This window comes from Lissotriton helveticus, chromosome 4_1, assembly GCF_964261635.1.
Source record: "Lissotriton helveticus chromosome 4_1, aLisHel1.1, whole genome shotgun sequence".
Taxonomy (NCBI): Eukaryota; Metazoa; Chordata; class Amphibia; order Caudata; family Salamandridae; genus Lissotriton; species Lissotriton helveticus.
In genome coordinates, this window is record NC_136063.1 from 1,495,712,396 (window position 1) to 1,495,726,995 (window position 14,600).

At 40.8% G+C, this 14,600-nt stretch overlaps 1 protein-coding gene across 1 annotated transcript in view; it reads right to left on the reverse strand.

The window, feature by feature from the left end:
- Window positions 1–14,600, reverse strand: part of LOC144827569 (uncharacterized) — a 209,194-nt gene that overhangs the window by 13,882 nt on the left and 180,712 nt on the right. Inside the window, exons 23-26 of the mRNA XM_078685827.1 lie at window positions 13,807–13,851; window positions 12,534–12,566; window positions 11,473–11,619; window positions 10,768–10,944 (exon numbers count right to left, since the gene is read on the reverse strand). Coding sequence (XP_078541953.1) covers window positions 10,768–10,944; window positions 11,473–11,619; window positions 12,534–12,566; window positions 13,807–13,851 — 402 coding nt within the window. The remainder of the gene's footprint in view (window positions 1–10,767; window positions 10,945–11,472; window positions 11,620–12,533; window positions 12,567–13,806; window positions 13,852–14,600) is intronic.

Below are 14,600 nucleotides of genomic sequence, written 5' to 3' on the forward strand. Positions count from 1 at the left end.
GTACAGTACAACACATGTGAAACTTAGGTGCACAAGTTGCTCTTTCTTGCAAAAGTTAATTCATGTCCTGTATTCACACAATGTAAAGCAACTTACATACAATATTTCAAAAGATCAGCTCTGGGGCAGGTAGAGGGTATTTGCATAGGACTATAAATGAAGGTTACGTCTCTGAAATGTTGTTGGTTGCCCTTTCATTAAAGGGGAATTTTATCAATCTTCTAATAAAATAATCTTTAAAAAATGTACAAAATTCTTAAGATGGTGCACCTATTTTTTAATTCAGGTATTTGGTACAATTACTCCTAAATCATTAAGAGCTCTGTACTACTAATTTTACAATCCTTGTTCCACAGTTATAGCCAATGGGAATTAAAGAATACAACCGACTATGTGAATCACGAAATCGTCTCCCAATTATGTTTCTTAAGGGAGAAGATATGTAATATATATTCACTTACTGGGTGCATCCTAAGAGCAAACCCTGATATCATGGCCTGTTGTTCCATATGATTGATGAATGGATCATGGTCAACTGTATTTAAGGCCTGAGTTAAGTTCAGTAGTGCTGTTAAGCACATTGAGTCTGAGCATAATGTAGAGGTGTCTGTTACAAAATGTTTAGGATGGCTGACTTTATTCTATGTTTGTATCTGAGGTTCAAAAGCTCAAAGTATATGATGCTGGTAGTTTTTTCAAATAAATCCGAATTTGTTGCAAGACTACTTTTTTCAAGATTTTGCAATATAGATTTAAGTCAGTAAGTACTTTGGGCCTTGAATCATAGTTGGGGTTTTAGGAGGAAGTTATTGGGGTATGATTTAATTGCAGTACACATGAATTCTTGGAAGAAGAAGAGACTAATTTTACTGTAGATCTGATACATGCGTAAGGAGGGTAGTTCCATTACCTCACTTAAGACTGCGTGTGCTCAGAAGGGAACAAAGTGCATTTCACATCAGTATGTTGCTTGCTGCCATGCATTCTCAGACATGAAAATCTGATGCCACATCAGTCGCCCTGGTGCAACAGTACTTACAATGACCCAGAAAGGATTCTCATGAGCTGTAGGTAGAGTGGCGCATGAGTGGGGGCAGTGGGACTCCAGTACAACGCATGGCGTACTGAGTGTCAAACTTGGGATTTTTCATCAAGAAAAACTGTACTGCATGAATTCTGAAAATGGAATGGATCTCAGGCTTTTAAATTTCCATTTCCAAGATGTGGTTAATCTACTGGAAATGTACTGGTGTATTCCATTCCTAGATGTAACAAATGTTCTTCCTGTGATGACAGTTCGTGGTTCATGCATTTATAATTTAGCAGTTTTAAAAAAAAGATGATTTGCAACACATTTGTTCCCTGCTACTTCGTTGCTCTCATTGCCTTTTGCTATTCTTTTGTTACCCGTTTTGTTTAATTAATTACGATTGGATCTTTTTTTGTCGATTTTCTTTTGCTCTTCTTTGGATTTCTTCTGCATTGTCCAGTTTTTTACAAGATGGCAATGGCCTTAGTCTTAATGTATGCCTTGGCTATTCTCATGCTAGGAGGAGTTCAGAATTAGTTAAATGGATTCGAGGCTTAAAAAGTTTTCATATTGACTTGGTCAAGTTTTATGATTTTTTTTTATATATTTAGAAACTTTGATCACCTTGCATTTAGGTGTCTTTATAGAATTCCCAAGATTCCAGATTGTTATAGTCAATAGAATGGATTTAATATGTTTTAAAAAAAGAAAAGAGTTGGAGTGGAAAGTGTCAGACCTTTTTTTGGAACTTATGTTCCAATAAGCTTTGAGCTATTGGAATGTGTTTTTCGCCATATGTGAATAGAATTATTTTTAAATTCTTAGTGTTAAACTATGTTGTGAATTACGCATTCGTTTATATGATTTAGGATTTATTTTCAATAGTTTGTGAATTTCTTTTTCACTTCTTTCTTCCTTCAAGTTTTGACTGTGACAGGGAGCTTAAGCATTCAGGATAATTTAAAAGTGTGGCTGCGTTCTTACAGAAGTGACATTGTGTTATGAGTGTTAATAACAGGAAATACAATATCACATCATTTATGTGACTTTCAGCATGTTTGGAAATCAGAAATGTGCTCCTGTGAGAATATTATTACGTTTAAAGTACATGTCTGAACTTTTCGAGATTCATAAACATTTCCAGTTAGCCTATTAGAAATCTAAGACAGTGGTGCCTTTCTTTGATTTTCCAGTATTTAAACTGTGAGCATTTGGAATTGCCACAATGTGGAAAATTCAGCATCTGCAAACATGCATTTTCATATTTGAACTTGGTTTCTCCAAAAAGAAACCCTTCCCAACCCCACTAAGTTATATAGGGCGATCCCATCCAGTGACATCTTAAGGATCTGGGGGCCCCGCTCAAAATATATTGTAGAGGTCCATGTACGGAAAAAAATGAACTCTCATGATGCAAAGCAATACTAAACTATATTAATTGTCAACAGGGTCACTAAAACAGATGAAATATAGGTCTTACTCAAAATCCCCAAAACCCTTAAGATAACACTCAGTAGACAGACAAAGTCAGAGGTAGAGGTAGAGGTAGGCAGTGAAGGAGAGAGGTTTAGTTAGATAAAAAGAATATAGGCAAAACAGAGAGAGTTTCACTTTCTCACAAGGCCCAGGGAAATTGCCCAGTTGTCCCATGCCTTAAGCCATCTCAGATCCCAACTCATTTGCACAACAGAAATACACAACACATTCATCATCACTCGACAGGAGTGAGAAGGTGATTAAGAGTTTGGAGGTCTGATGGAGCACCAAACCCAAGGTGACCGCCATAGTACGAGTTGGGCAGTTGGACCACCATAGGACCACTGTTACCGCCAGGGATCCACTGAGGCCCACAAAAGGCTGGCAGTGCCGCTGTGGCACCACCAAGCATATTATGAGTTTCCTCACAGCCACAGTTTTCATGGTGATGAGCCGTTGGCCCCTTGTTACCTCAGGGCCTAGGAATGCATGCAGTGGGGCATTTGTTGTGTCCCCTATATGCAAGCACCCCCATTTTCTGCATGGCATGGACTTAATAGTGGTGTGGTGCTCCTATTGTGGTGCCTTTCTAAGGCTCAGATATAAGCCTTTGAAAGGCACCGCCGTGGGACCGCTGCTGCACGACCAACTGCCAGAAACAAACTCATAATCTGGCAGGCGTCGGGTTATGGGTTTGGTGGTGTGGTGTGGCGGCCTCCTGCCACACCACCAAACTCAGGCCCCAAATGTGTGCACTTCCAGAGTGGTACCAGACTCTTAACCCCTTCCACGCTCATGACGAGCTGGGCTCGTCATGCAGTAGCCTCCTGCTACGCTGATGACGAGCCCAGCTCGTCATGAATAATGGTGTTCATGGATTTCCAGCACAGGGGAAAAATCCCCATAGCATTCAAGGTGTTAAAGATGCGGATAGCTGTTAATAAACAAATATATTGAAAGTCTGATTTTGTTCTTAGCCAAAGAAAGTAATGTATGACAACCAAGATAATGTAGAGATTTTTTTTAGGTCGAGCCTGTCAGTGCACATGCGCTGTCTTGCAAGACCAGCTGCAATCAATAAAACAACTATTCCCACCTCCTGCTTACTATTGGTTCACTCCAGTATCACTCTTCTTTGCAACATCCTGTCTCATTCCTGCAGCCGATACCTCACTTCCTTTCAAGGCTGAGGAGCACTGGTAAAGCACAGTGTTCTTACATTTGGCTTCTTTATCTCCTATTTGGGAGAACTTTTTTTATTTATGATTTCGGCCTGTCGCTGCTTGTTTTGCCATTTGTTTTAATGCAGGTACTATTTCTTCTTTGGCAAGCCCCTTTATGTTGTTGTTTCGAATAACTATTTTTTTAAATAGTTGCTTTTGCACAAATCACTGCTTGTTTGGTTCGGCTTAAGATGACGTGCTTCATCTTCTTGGCTTAGTGTGGTGTCTGCATTTCTGCTTCATGGTGTTTGCCTTTTGTTTTTATTTTTTCATATTGGGCCAACCCTCACCCTACATTACTCCATCCCCCGCATCTACAGCACACACGGCGCTGCCTCTCCTTCAGTTGCAGTCAGTGCTCCTGCAGCTGCCCCAGGCCCGTATTCGCCCCATTGATGCTCGCAGCCCGGCCAAGGACGAGGGGGAGGAGGAAGAGGAAGGATCCATGATCTTCCCTGGGGCATGGGTAAGGAAAGCAGTCCCCTATATAATGCCTCTAGATCGGGAAAAATGTGTGTCTTTGTTTAACATTGATGAATTCAATCCAAATCTGTGACTGGGGGTGAGTGTCTGAAAAGTTTCACCACTCCTCCCATCATCATCTTGTGTTTATTTGTTTAAATGCTTACAATTTAAAAAATCTCCTCTTCTACAAATGGGATGTTTTATTTTGCTGACAGCAGAAGTTGGAGTAGAACGCATTATCGTCCCTTTCAAACTATTTTCAAATGTGCATGTGCAGTAGATGTTTCCATATGCCGCATAACTAGTTTAGTTTCCAAGCCTTCGAGTTTTTAGCTGATCCTTGTTTACTTTGTAAGACTTGGGTTTTCAGCTGATCCTCGTTAGTTGCTTGGAAACTAACTAGGATCGACTGAAAATAAGCGCTTGCAGCTTGTGATTTCAGCTGATCCCTGCCACGCCCCTCCAGCCCATCCCTCCTGGTTTTATTTGTTTTCAGCACCCACTTGTGTTTTCAGCCGGTCCTCGCCCCCTCCAGCACCTCTCTCCTGGTGACAGGTATCCCTGCAGATACATGTGCTTAAGACCGAAGCACACCAGAGGTTGTCTGCTCTCTGCAGATACACTTACTGAAGAGCCAAGGACACTCCGACTGCCTGCTCTCAAGACTCATGCAACTGACCCAAGGTTAAGTGTGAGTAATTAGCTTGACCACACACAGTTCTTTGCATTCTGTGTCTTGTAGCTTTAATTCTGGACTTAAATCCAGGACTACAAGTTACAGAAGGCCAATAGACATTGAGGACTGTGAACTCTGTTGACACCGCTAAACACATGGTGGCCCTCTGAGATATGCTCTTCTCGGTCCAAAGTACACTGATTTTGTCTTGCACTTAAGCTGCCTTTGTAGATACCAGAGTTTCTTCGGTTTTCCAGTAATTAACACATCTGATGAATCTTTGCCATTCCAAATTTTCTGTCAGTTTAGCGGCTGCTAATAGTTGTGGTGGAGGCATGTCCAATTTCTCTTTCCATTCTCTACTGTGGGTACTCGCTGTGGCCTGGAAACGAAGGGTGGAACTTCAGCTGCACCTAGTCGCAGGCTCTCTACCTTAGCAGCATGCATTATTGCAATGGGGACAACTGCAACCAGACTGGCAACACCAAAAAAGGTGAACCAGTTTATTTCTGTTTGAAAACTCCATAAGAGAGCTGTGTTTTTACAATCCGATCAGTGGTTCATGGTTTGCAGAGGCCCAAGCCTTTGAAATAATGCTTCTTTCACGAGGCATGCTTATGTTGTTTATTAACTTTCTGCATGTCTCTGCAGTCCCTAATTCAGCCCTGCCATTGCTGCTTCATTGCTTGTGTTGGTTCACATCATACTTTACCCCCAGCCTCCTCCCAGCTGTTTTTGCTTGCTTTCCCACCCCCTCCCTCACCATCCCATCCTCTGTCCTACTTTAATTACCACCAACACCCCTCCCTTGGGTGAACATCCTTTACAACGCAACTTTTTCAACGCAGTACCTTTACCACGCAGGTATTACAACGGAAGTCATTACAACGACTTGCGCTGGGGGGCGCTGTAGGATAGGGAATAGTTTAATTTACTATCCAAAACCTTCCCTACTATCCACGGGGACAGGAGTTGGAATATTAAATTAAACTATTCCACTATCCAGCGCCCCCCAACGCAAGTCGTTGTAACGACTTGCGTTGTAAAACCTGCGTGGTAAAGGAATGTGTTGTAAAAGCATGCGTAGTAACAACATACATCCCTCCCTTGTGGTGCTTGTTTACCTTTTTGTCAATGCAGATTGAAAATGAGTGCCCGTTCAGCCTCACACATAAAGGGTGCTTGTAAATTCAAATTCAGCATTGTTCTGTTTCTGTTTACCTTCTTTTTTGAGCCCCATTAAGACAGTGAGTAACTCCTCACGGTCAGAGCCCAGCTTAAAAAAGCAGATGTGAGCAGTACAGTGTGGCTGCTCCTAACCAGACACACATAAAAAGAGCCCCCAGTTAAACACCTCCCTGTCAGGCTCCTGGTATCTGCAAGGAGCCACGTTGTCTGCTATTTGCTGTTTATGTTTTTTAACGTGCTCTTAGGCTGCATCTGGAATGCTTTCATAAAAATAATTTTCGTCAGAAAAATATTCACTCATTGCTTCCACAAACATGCTTTAAAGTGGCTCAGAAGGCACTGGGGAGAACTTAAGCTTCCATACCTGGTCTTCTATTTGTTTCCAAAATTTCTAATTGCAGGTTACTCCTCCCACCCCATCGGGTCTTATCTTTGTATAAGCTGCTGAAGCCCCATACTCCCCAAAACACTTGTTCTCACACCAATTAGCCCCTCAATGGCTACAGCCCATTCTGGCTCTGACAGCTGTTCACTGCTCCCATTCTCAATGGCACCCCACTCCCTCACTTTTTAGTTCCTTAAATAAAGGAAGAAAATATTGGCAGGATTCTAAAGGAAGTTGGTTGTGACAGGGTTCATCAAAAAGTGCATTTATTGCATTTTCATATCTATAAAACAAATGCAAATAAAGCCCTGGTTCTGCTCTGCAGCCTGAGCTTTGCCACAAGCTCACACCGTAAGCTATATGTGCCGCTTTGTATGCTTCGTAAATAGCGCTTAGTTAAGAACTGAGAGCCTATGTGCTATAGGTGGTGACTACTGCTTATTTTATATATTTTCTCATGTCCTGTGCCATATGGCAGCTCAAATTGAAGGCTTGCAGAAGCTTACTTTTATCACCATTGACATCGGTGTCCCTACATCTGCTTCTCTAGAGAAGTCATGGTGTGTTTCAGATCATATGGAATCACTACACTCAGAGTGTGCTTTAATTTAAAACATTCCCCCCATGCCCTGCAGTATCATAATTGAACTGCAAGTAATATGGGTTATAGTCCAATTATCGAATTCAGAAAGATGAAAACCTAAATCAAATAAAAAATGTAAACAGACACCTCAAGGTGCAAGGATGTATTGTTACACTTTCTCTGAGCAAGTCTGCTGCCTAGAAAAACCACTAAGGGGCTTAGAGGTTGCTCATTGCTTAGCATTTGTTGGCTTTATCATCACTCTAATGTCCTTGCTTCTCTTTGGTCAGTGTGTACCAGCTTCATCTTCGCTTCATGTGTTTGTCCCTCCACCGGAGCGTGATCCAAAAAATGCTTCCTTACAGAGTGACATTCTACTGCTCACGCTTTCGGAACTACTTTTTCATTAAGTTGCAGCACTACAAAAGAGTGCATATGTTTGCTGGCCATCTCCCCTGTCCTGCTGTACATTGCTGCTTACCCCACCCCATCCTGTTGCTTGTTTTACTTCTGTTCACCTGCCAGAAAAACAAATTGCCTCCAAGAACTTTGTGTCACTCCCACCCTCATACTCTTGTCCTTGCTTGCCCATTCCATCCAGTTCTGGCCGCGTTATATCGCTTTTTTTCTAACTTGACTTTTAGCCATACTTCACAGCCCTGCTCTGTGTAATATGGCTAAAAAACATTGGCAAAGCCAATAGCTCTTCCATAGGCGAAAACTATTAGCTTTGCCAATGCTTGTTGTTTGTTAATGCCCAGAGAGCAATGCCTAACTGCTGGTAAGCTTCCACGAGTGTGCTGAAGTGTTTGGTCTTGGAACAATTTTTTTTCCTGCTCATGTTGAACGTTTATGTTTTGTTTGCAACTCCTCCTTGCTTAGGGCTGAAATTGAATAGACGTTTGTGTGTTTTCAACAGTTTTTGCTGCAAGCAACGTGTTTTAATTTTGTGATTTTGTGTGCAATGAAAGGCTGACTTTCTTTTTAATAATGTTTTATCATTTTTAAACGTTGTAACACAATTCACACAAATACACTCTACACCATGCCACATAATTCCAATCAGCAGAATTTCACTCAACGCCACCCACTCCCACGCATTACAATTTAACTCTTCACGTTTCCATTTTACACCACATAATTCTACAACAAACCACATAATTCAACTCAACAACACAATTAAACAACACACCACATCCATCCAATCAATACCACAAAATTCCACATTATGCCACAAAATACAACAGCACACCTCATAATTTAACTCCACTCCAAAGCACAAAATACCATTCCAAATAATTACGCTCCATGACCCACAATCCCACTCCAGATAATTCCAGTACACTCAATACCACACAATTACTATCCACTTAATTTCACTGCACACCATGCCACATATTTCCACTACACAAATCCACTCCACCAAGCACAATTCCATAACAAACAATACCAATTCAACCCACATCATTTCATTACACATCCACACAACATTCATCCATTCCACCCTAAACTAAAACACGTAGGTAAAAGACATTGTCATTTACAACGGCAATAGCCCTAACTCTCACAAATGCAAGAACCTACTACACTGCAAATACTTGTTATAATATCCAGTGTATATGATGTGTTTCCTGCCTGTTTTATTGTATGCCTAATTCATAAAAGCATTGTATTCCTGCTTATTGTTAACATGTATGGGTGTTTTGCTTAGGATAAGTGAAACCCTAAAGAAATATTGCATGATGCTGTTTTTTCATAACTTGGCAACTGACGCACAGTGAAAGAATTTATTGCATCAATAATAACATGCAAATTAAGACCATGTAGTAAGTAATATAAGCACTTATGTTTTCCCCTTATTTGCAAAAATGTAGATTTTAACCTTTCATTAGAAAATAGTGCAACTAAGAAATGCCCTTTCTGATTCATACGGATTTCACAGATATGCTTAATTTACCCATTGGCTAAGCCACTTGTGCAAGTATTTTGGAAACCTATAACCATATTTACATTTTGATAATAGTCTGTTTTGTAGTTGATCTGTATATTTTGACTTTCTCATGTCAAAAATATTGTCTGGGTATCTGAACTATCCTAAAATAGGCAGGAGCATTAGTACACATTACTTATAGCTAAATCTTTCTGAATCATGCCCATGTGCTTGTCGAACATCGTACTGGTGGTTTCAAAATACTCACAAAGATGGCACAAAAGATCACCTACAGAATAAAAAGCAAGCTCCTGTACACTTGGAAATATAGGGCCAGATGTACAAAGCCATTTTGGGTTTGCAAAGCCTACAGTTCATTAATCACAGGGTTTGCAACCCCTAAATTGTTTTTAGTATGAGTTTACCCCCTTCTGTGATTTGATAAGTGCTACCAAACCGCAAAATGGGTTTAGAAGTGAATTCTGGAAAGGGTGTGTTTAGGGCGTCCCTTCTAAATGTCTATTCAGATTTCTATGTATCAATGCTTTGTGACTGCAATTTCACTCTCAAGCCATTAATAGACTACAGATTCTTCAAAGGGGTAGTAACTCACTCCTAAAAGGGGACCTCATTGGGACCTCTTTCCCTTTTTGACCCAAAAAATAAGTTTGTTTGGGAGTGGGGAGTGTAAGAGATCACTGCAAACTACTTAAACATGTTTTTTTATTTTTGAATTTAGCTCTGCTTCCTTTAAGGAACACAGGCTGCATTTATAAGAATGAATACATTATTTTAATGCAGGACCAAGCATAGTGGCTGACTGACCCCAGCAGGCCACCATTCCTGGTGTGGCATCCAATCAGAGTGAGTAGCAATTTTCGACCTATGTCTTCAATAGTTTCGAGGTAGGTCGAATTTTAACTCACTCTGAATAGTGATTGTACAAACTGATCTGATAGTACATAGGCTGGTTCGCAATTTGCGCCAATTTTGTAAATCAGTTATTTGTACATCTGGCACTTGGTACCCACAGATTTCAACAACAGAAAACCGGGAAAGGGCTCCATTTTTAAAACAAATATATATACTTATGGGCTGAAAGCGCACAATGTTAATTGATATTACATGGAAAACTAAGGGCAAGCATACTTTCACTGACATGTTTCTACTCACATTTTCCAAACAGATTTTGAAAATATTTTGGATGAATTGTAAATGTTTATGAACTGTACCCATAATTTCAATGCAACAGAACATGAGTATTTAATAAAATTGTTAATACCAATTATGGAATGGAAGGTGGCAGGGTAGTTTACTATTCAGATCAGCACACAAACAACGATAAACTGTCGTCAACAGCAGAATAAATTCACAGGACACAAATGTCTGTGCTGGCTCTGCAGTAATGTAGTTTTCCTGATCCTGACAGATTGTCAAACCATCAAGAAGTGAGCTTTTTGGGGTCATTGGTAGGCCTGGGATCGAGTGGTTGACTTAAAGGCTTAAATGGAATAAAGTGTTAGGTTGGTTGTCAAATGATTTGCACAAATACTATTAGTGTTAGTTTGGTCCTGAGGCCTGTATGTTCAATATTTTTCATTCTTTAGTTCCATATCTACAGATATGCCTCTACCAACAGAAGAATCCAGCATGACACATCATAATGGTGACGATTTCAGAAAATATGCAAGCATAAAGGCTGTTGATCTTTTGTGGCAAGTGAGATAGCCAATAGGTCTGTTCAGCTGGACAGTGAAGGGCCTTGGCTCTTGATGATCAGCAGCGGCAATGTACCATCACAAATTGCTTACCTTCTTCCCAGTAGCTCCCAGTGCCCCTCGAGGCCCAGGCGGCCCAATCAGTGTCCTGTTGGCGGTAGGGCAGGCGCTGGCACATTTCTGTCGTATACTGGCGGCATACTGAGACATTTGCTCAATGATCATCCGGCGGCACAATTCGTACACCTGCTCATCCTGCAGCCCAGCACCCTGCAAACACAGATTTGCAACTTCATAAACATAAGGGATATTTGAGCTGGTCCAATTGTGGTCAGCTATTTGTTCCAGGCGTGCTGTCACTTTATTTTTGGCAATATTTGGCAGTGATGGTGCATTTGTTTCGGCTTTGTAAAATGTTTAGTATATTTCACAGAACGGAGATCAAATGCAGTTTGCTAGGCATGTAATATTTGGCTTCTACGATCTACTCCATACTACACCCTGTTGTAAATGCAGTTTTCATCTCTTTAGGATGAGTGGAACATGTAGAAGAGTTCACTGGGAAATATTCTAACAATATATGTCTATTGAAAAGTTTCCCTAAAGTGACCATCATTTAGTGGAATATGTGGAAGCATGCCCGCTCCATGAGCTCGGCTTGGATGAGGTGATAGAACATGTGAGTGGATCTATAGCGCAAAGAATCCACATATAGGTTTACAAAGATGCATCACTAAGTTAGGCAAGAAATCCACAACAGTAAAAAAAAATGCACATAATGAACGAGGTAAGACCTACCTCCGGTCCTGGAAGTCCTTTTGGGCCAGGGGGACCACTTATTCCATCTTCTCCAACTGAGCCAGAGAAACCCCTTGGTCCTGGCAGACCAGGGACACCTATTCTGCCCTTTGGACCGGGTGGGCCAGGATTACCACGTGGTCCTTGCTACAGGGTTAGAAAGATTTCAGGCATGTCAGAATAAACTGCAGAGCAGCCAACATCGAAACACACAAATGCATCTTTGTATTGCTGGTCCACTAAATTGGCTAAAGGTACTGTAATCTGATGAACGTTATAAGGCAGAATGCACTACTCGAGAGGACTTTACAGCGCTGACATGGGGAATCCCACTTCTATTTCCTCCATGGTAATGCCTTGAATTACCAAAGCTCATTAGTAGTCATTTGGTTGGCCCAAACTTGTGTGTCTATGCTATGCAATGAATTGTATCTCAAGTACAAGAGGATAGTTGTTTGCATTGGACAAGCACTATTGTGTGCATCTCTATACGAAAATGCACCATCACAAGAAGTGACTAACGTAAACCTTTTGCATAGATAGGATTGAGCGCCATTCGATTTCCTTATCCATTTATCAATGTTTTGTGGCCCTTACATAGACGACCAAGCTCCTGTAATGCGTAGAGGTTTAGATAGATAAAGGTGCGTTCTCCATACACAGTCCCCTTCACTTGTCTGAGCTGGCTAGTCTATCACAGTGGTACAGCTTTGACTCACTGCTTCACAAAGAAATTGAAACGTTAGTCGCTTAAACTTTAAGACGCCCTCCATTGGCAGCGTGGGTGGGGTCCAGCTTGAACACGGCGATGTGGCTGGTAGAGGTGAATCAAGTGGTGTTCCTTACAGAGGACATGGCATTGTCACACAAGACTCCTTCCTCATTTTCGGCACCATTCAGTCATTCAAAGAGAAGATTTTTACCACCAGGATAGCGGGTTTCATATAGATATGGGTTCACACAGGAATAACCAATCAATTTAATCATGCTCTCTTTCACACTATTGGTGATGAATTGCAGCAAAACAAATGCAAACATGGCATGCAATGAAAAAGACTTACAAATCCTTTATCGCCTCTGTCTCCCAAATCACCCTGTTTGGGAAAAGAAGAGAACAGGAATTATATTTCCAGAAGCTTAGATCCCAGTTCCTTTTAGCATATACAGCCATATGTATGCACTGTCAACTAGGAGTTTATCACCGAGTTTTACTTACGCATGAGTGTGGGAACCTGAAACAGGTTGTCCTTCACAATTTTGAATGTTTTTTAAACTACACATTTTGAATGAAGGTCACAAAGTTTACAATTTAACAAAATTAGGAGATAGCGCTACTAAAGGATTTTGGGGGTAAATCCTCAAAAAAGCCACTTTAGCAGTTTTCTGAAAAAACTTTTTTGCTGGATACTTCTCTACAACAACCATTTACAAAAACAATTTGAAAGGTAAATCTTGAACATTTAACCACAGCAGACATTTGACACAAGATTATAAATCAGGGTTCCATAGTTGAGCTCAGGTATGACTAAACAATTTACAGAGACACCAGAACTCAGTTTCAAGGAGCTATAGAAAAAATGACTGCAAACAAATATGAAAACTAAATTTAACTGCTTCTTGGCCATTGAAGTGCTGGTCAAAATGACTAAATAACCCAAGAAAAAAAACAAAATGAAAGGAAGAGCAGGGGTTGGATACCTTCTCGCAGTGACTTCTAGCAGCAGAGTATTGGGTGGGCGGTGTTCATAGATATAGTGTCCTCTTTGACGTTACAGTGATCCAATGAAATACAAGCCATTTCCAAGAAGTGTAGTTATTGGGGCAATTGAAAAAGCATTTGCGGTCCTCTTTAGAATAGTCACCATCAGACACCTGCACTACTATGTTCATTAATGGCACATACGTGGACGTGGTTAATAATGGATGCATGCGTCAGGTCTAACTCTCAGCAAGCTGGGGTGACAATGATCCAGACTTAAGAAAAGGATGTTAATAGACACCATGTTATTGACTTCGCATAAGGGCTGATAGTCCTGTTTAGTTTTAATCATTACCATTCTCCTGTAACCTCATATGTTCTATGCACCCTCCAGTACACGTGGTTTAAATCACTTGTTACAGTGCATTACAAATATCATATTTCAAATTGGAACCAGTTTAAGTCTTTTTAGCTTAATGAAAGTGTTATTCCTCACACGGTGAAAATATGTTTTTAAGATTTTCTATAAACCGATTTTTTTCTACCTTCATCATCCCAGGGAATAATGTCACACTTCTCTGTAAGACCTTATGCTGATTATGTAAATTCTCAAACATTTTGTTCTAGGTGCCTACCTCAGCTCCAGTTTTTCCTGCCGGTCCTCTCTTTCCCTTATCACCCTGGTGAAAAAAAAATGTGTTAGTTCCGATAAGAATTCATTTACCTGTTCCTGTTCATACCAAACAAAAAAAGCGCAATTATGAGGCCATTATGCAAATACACACCAGGCATTGCAGCCGTTCCCAATCGTTAGTAACAAGCTATGTCCTCATTATTTGAGCATTTTGACCTCTTGGAAAGGTAAACACACAAAGACATAAATAATGATGCATTAAATAAACATGTGTATATTGTGGACGTGTTGCTGAATGAATTTTGGCATTGCTCCCTTGGCTGGCATGTAGTAACCAGAAAGCGTTATCTAAAAAGCAATATACTTCACTGGGATACACACCGATACATGTCGTTATACTGTAAGTAAAAGCCTACCTTACGTACAACACTGGTCCCAACCACCATTTATTTGTCCACCTGCTGCCAGGAAATAGAAACCACCCAATGCTTGAGGGTGATAGCTGAAGGATTAAACAACGGGAGCCACCGCGTGGCTTCACCGGCTACGAGGCAGCTGGTGATCACATGTACAGAATCCCCCACAATCTCACAATTGCGGTGCTCAATACCAGAGTGTGAATGCGTGGGAAGGAGTGTGTTTCTGTTTGAAGGAAAGGGACTAAGAGCGAGAGATAATGAGAGAGAGAGAGAGAGAGAGAGGGTGTGAGTGAGTGTGTGTGAGAGTGGGGAAGGCTGGGATAAAGTGTCAGGGAATATCTAGTGGTAGTTGAAAAGGCATGAGGTGGAATCAAGA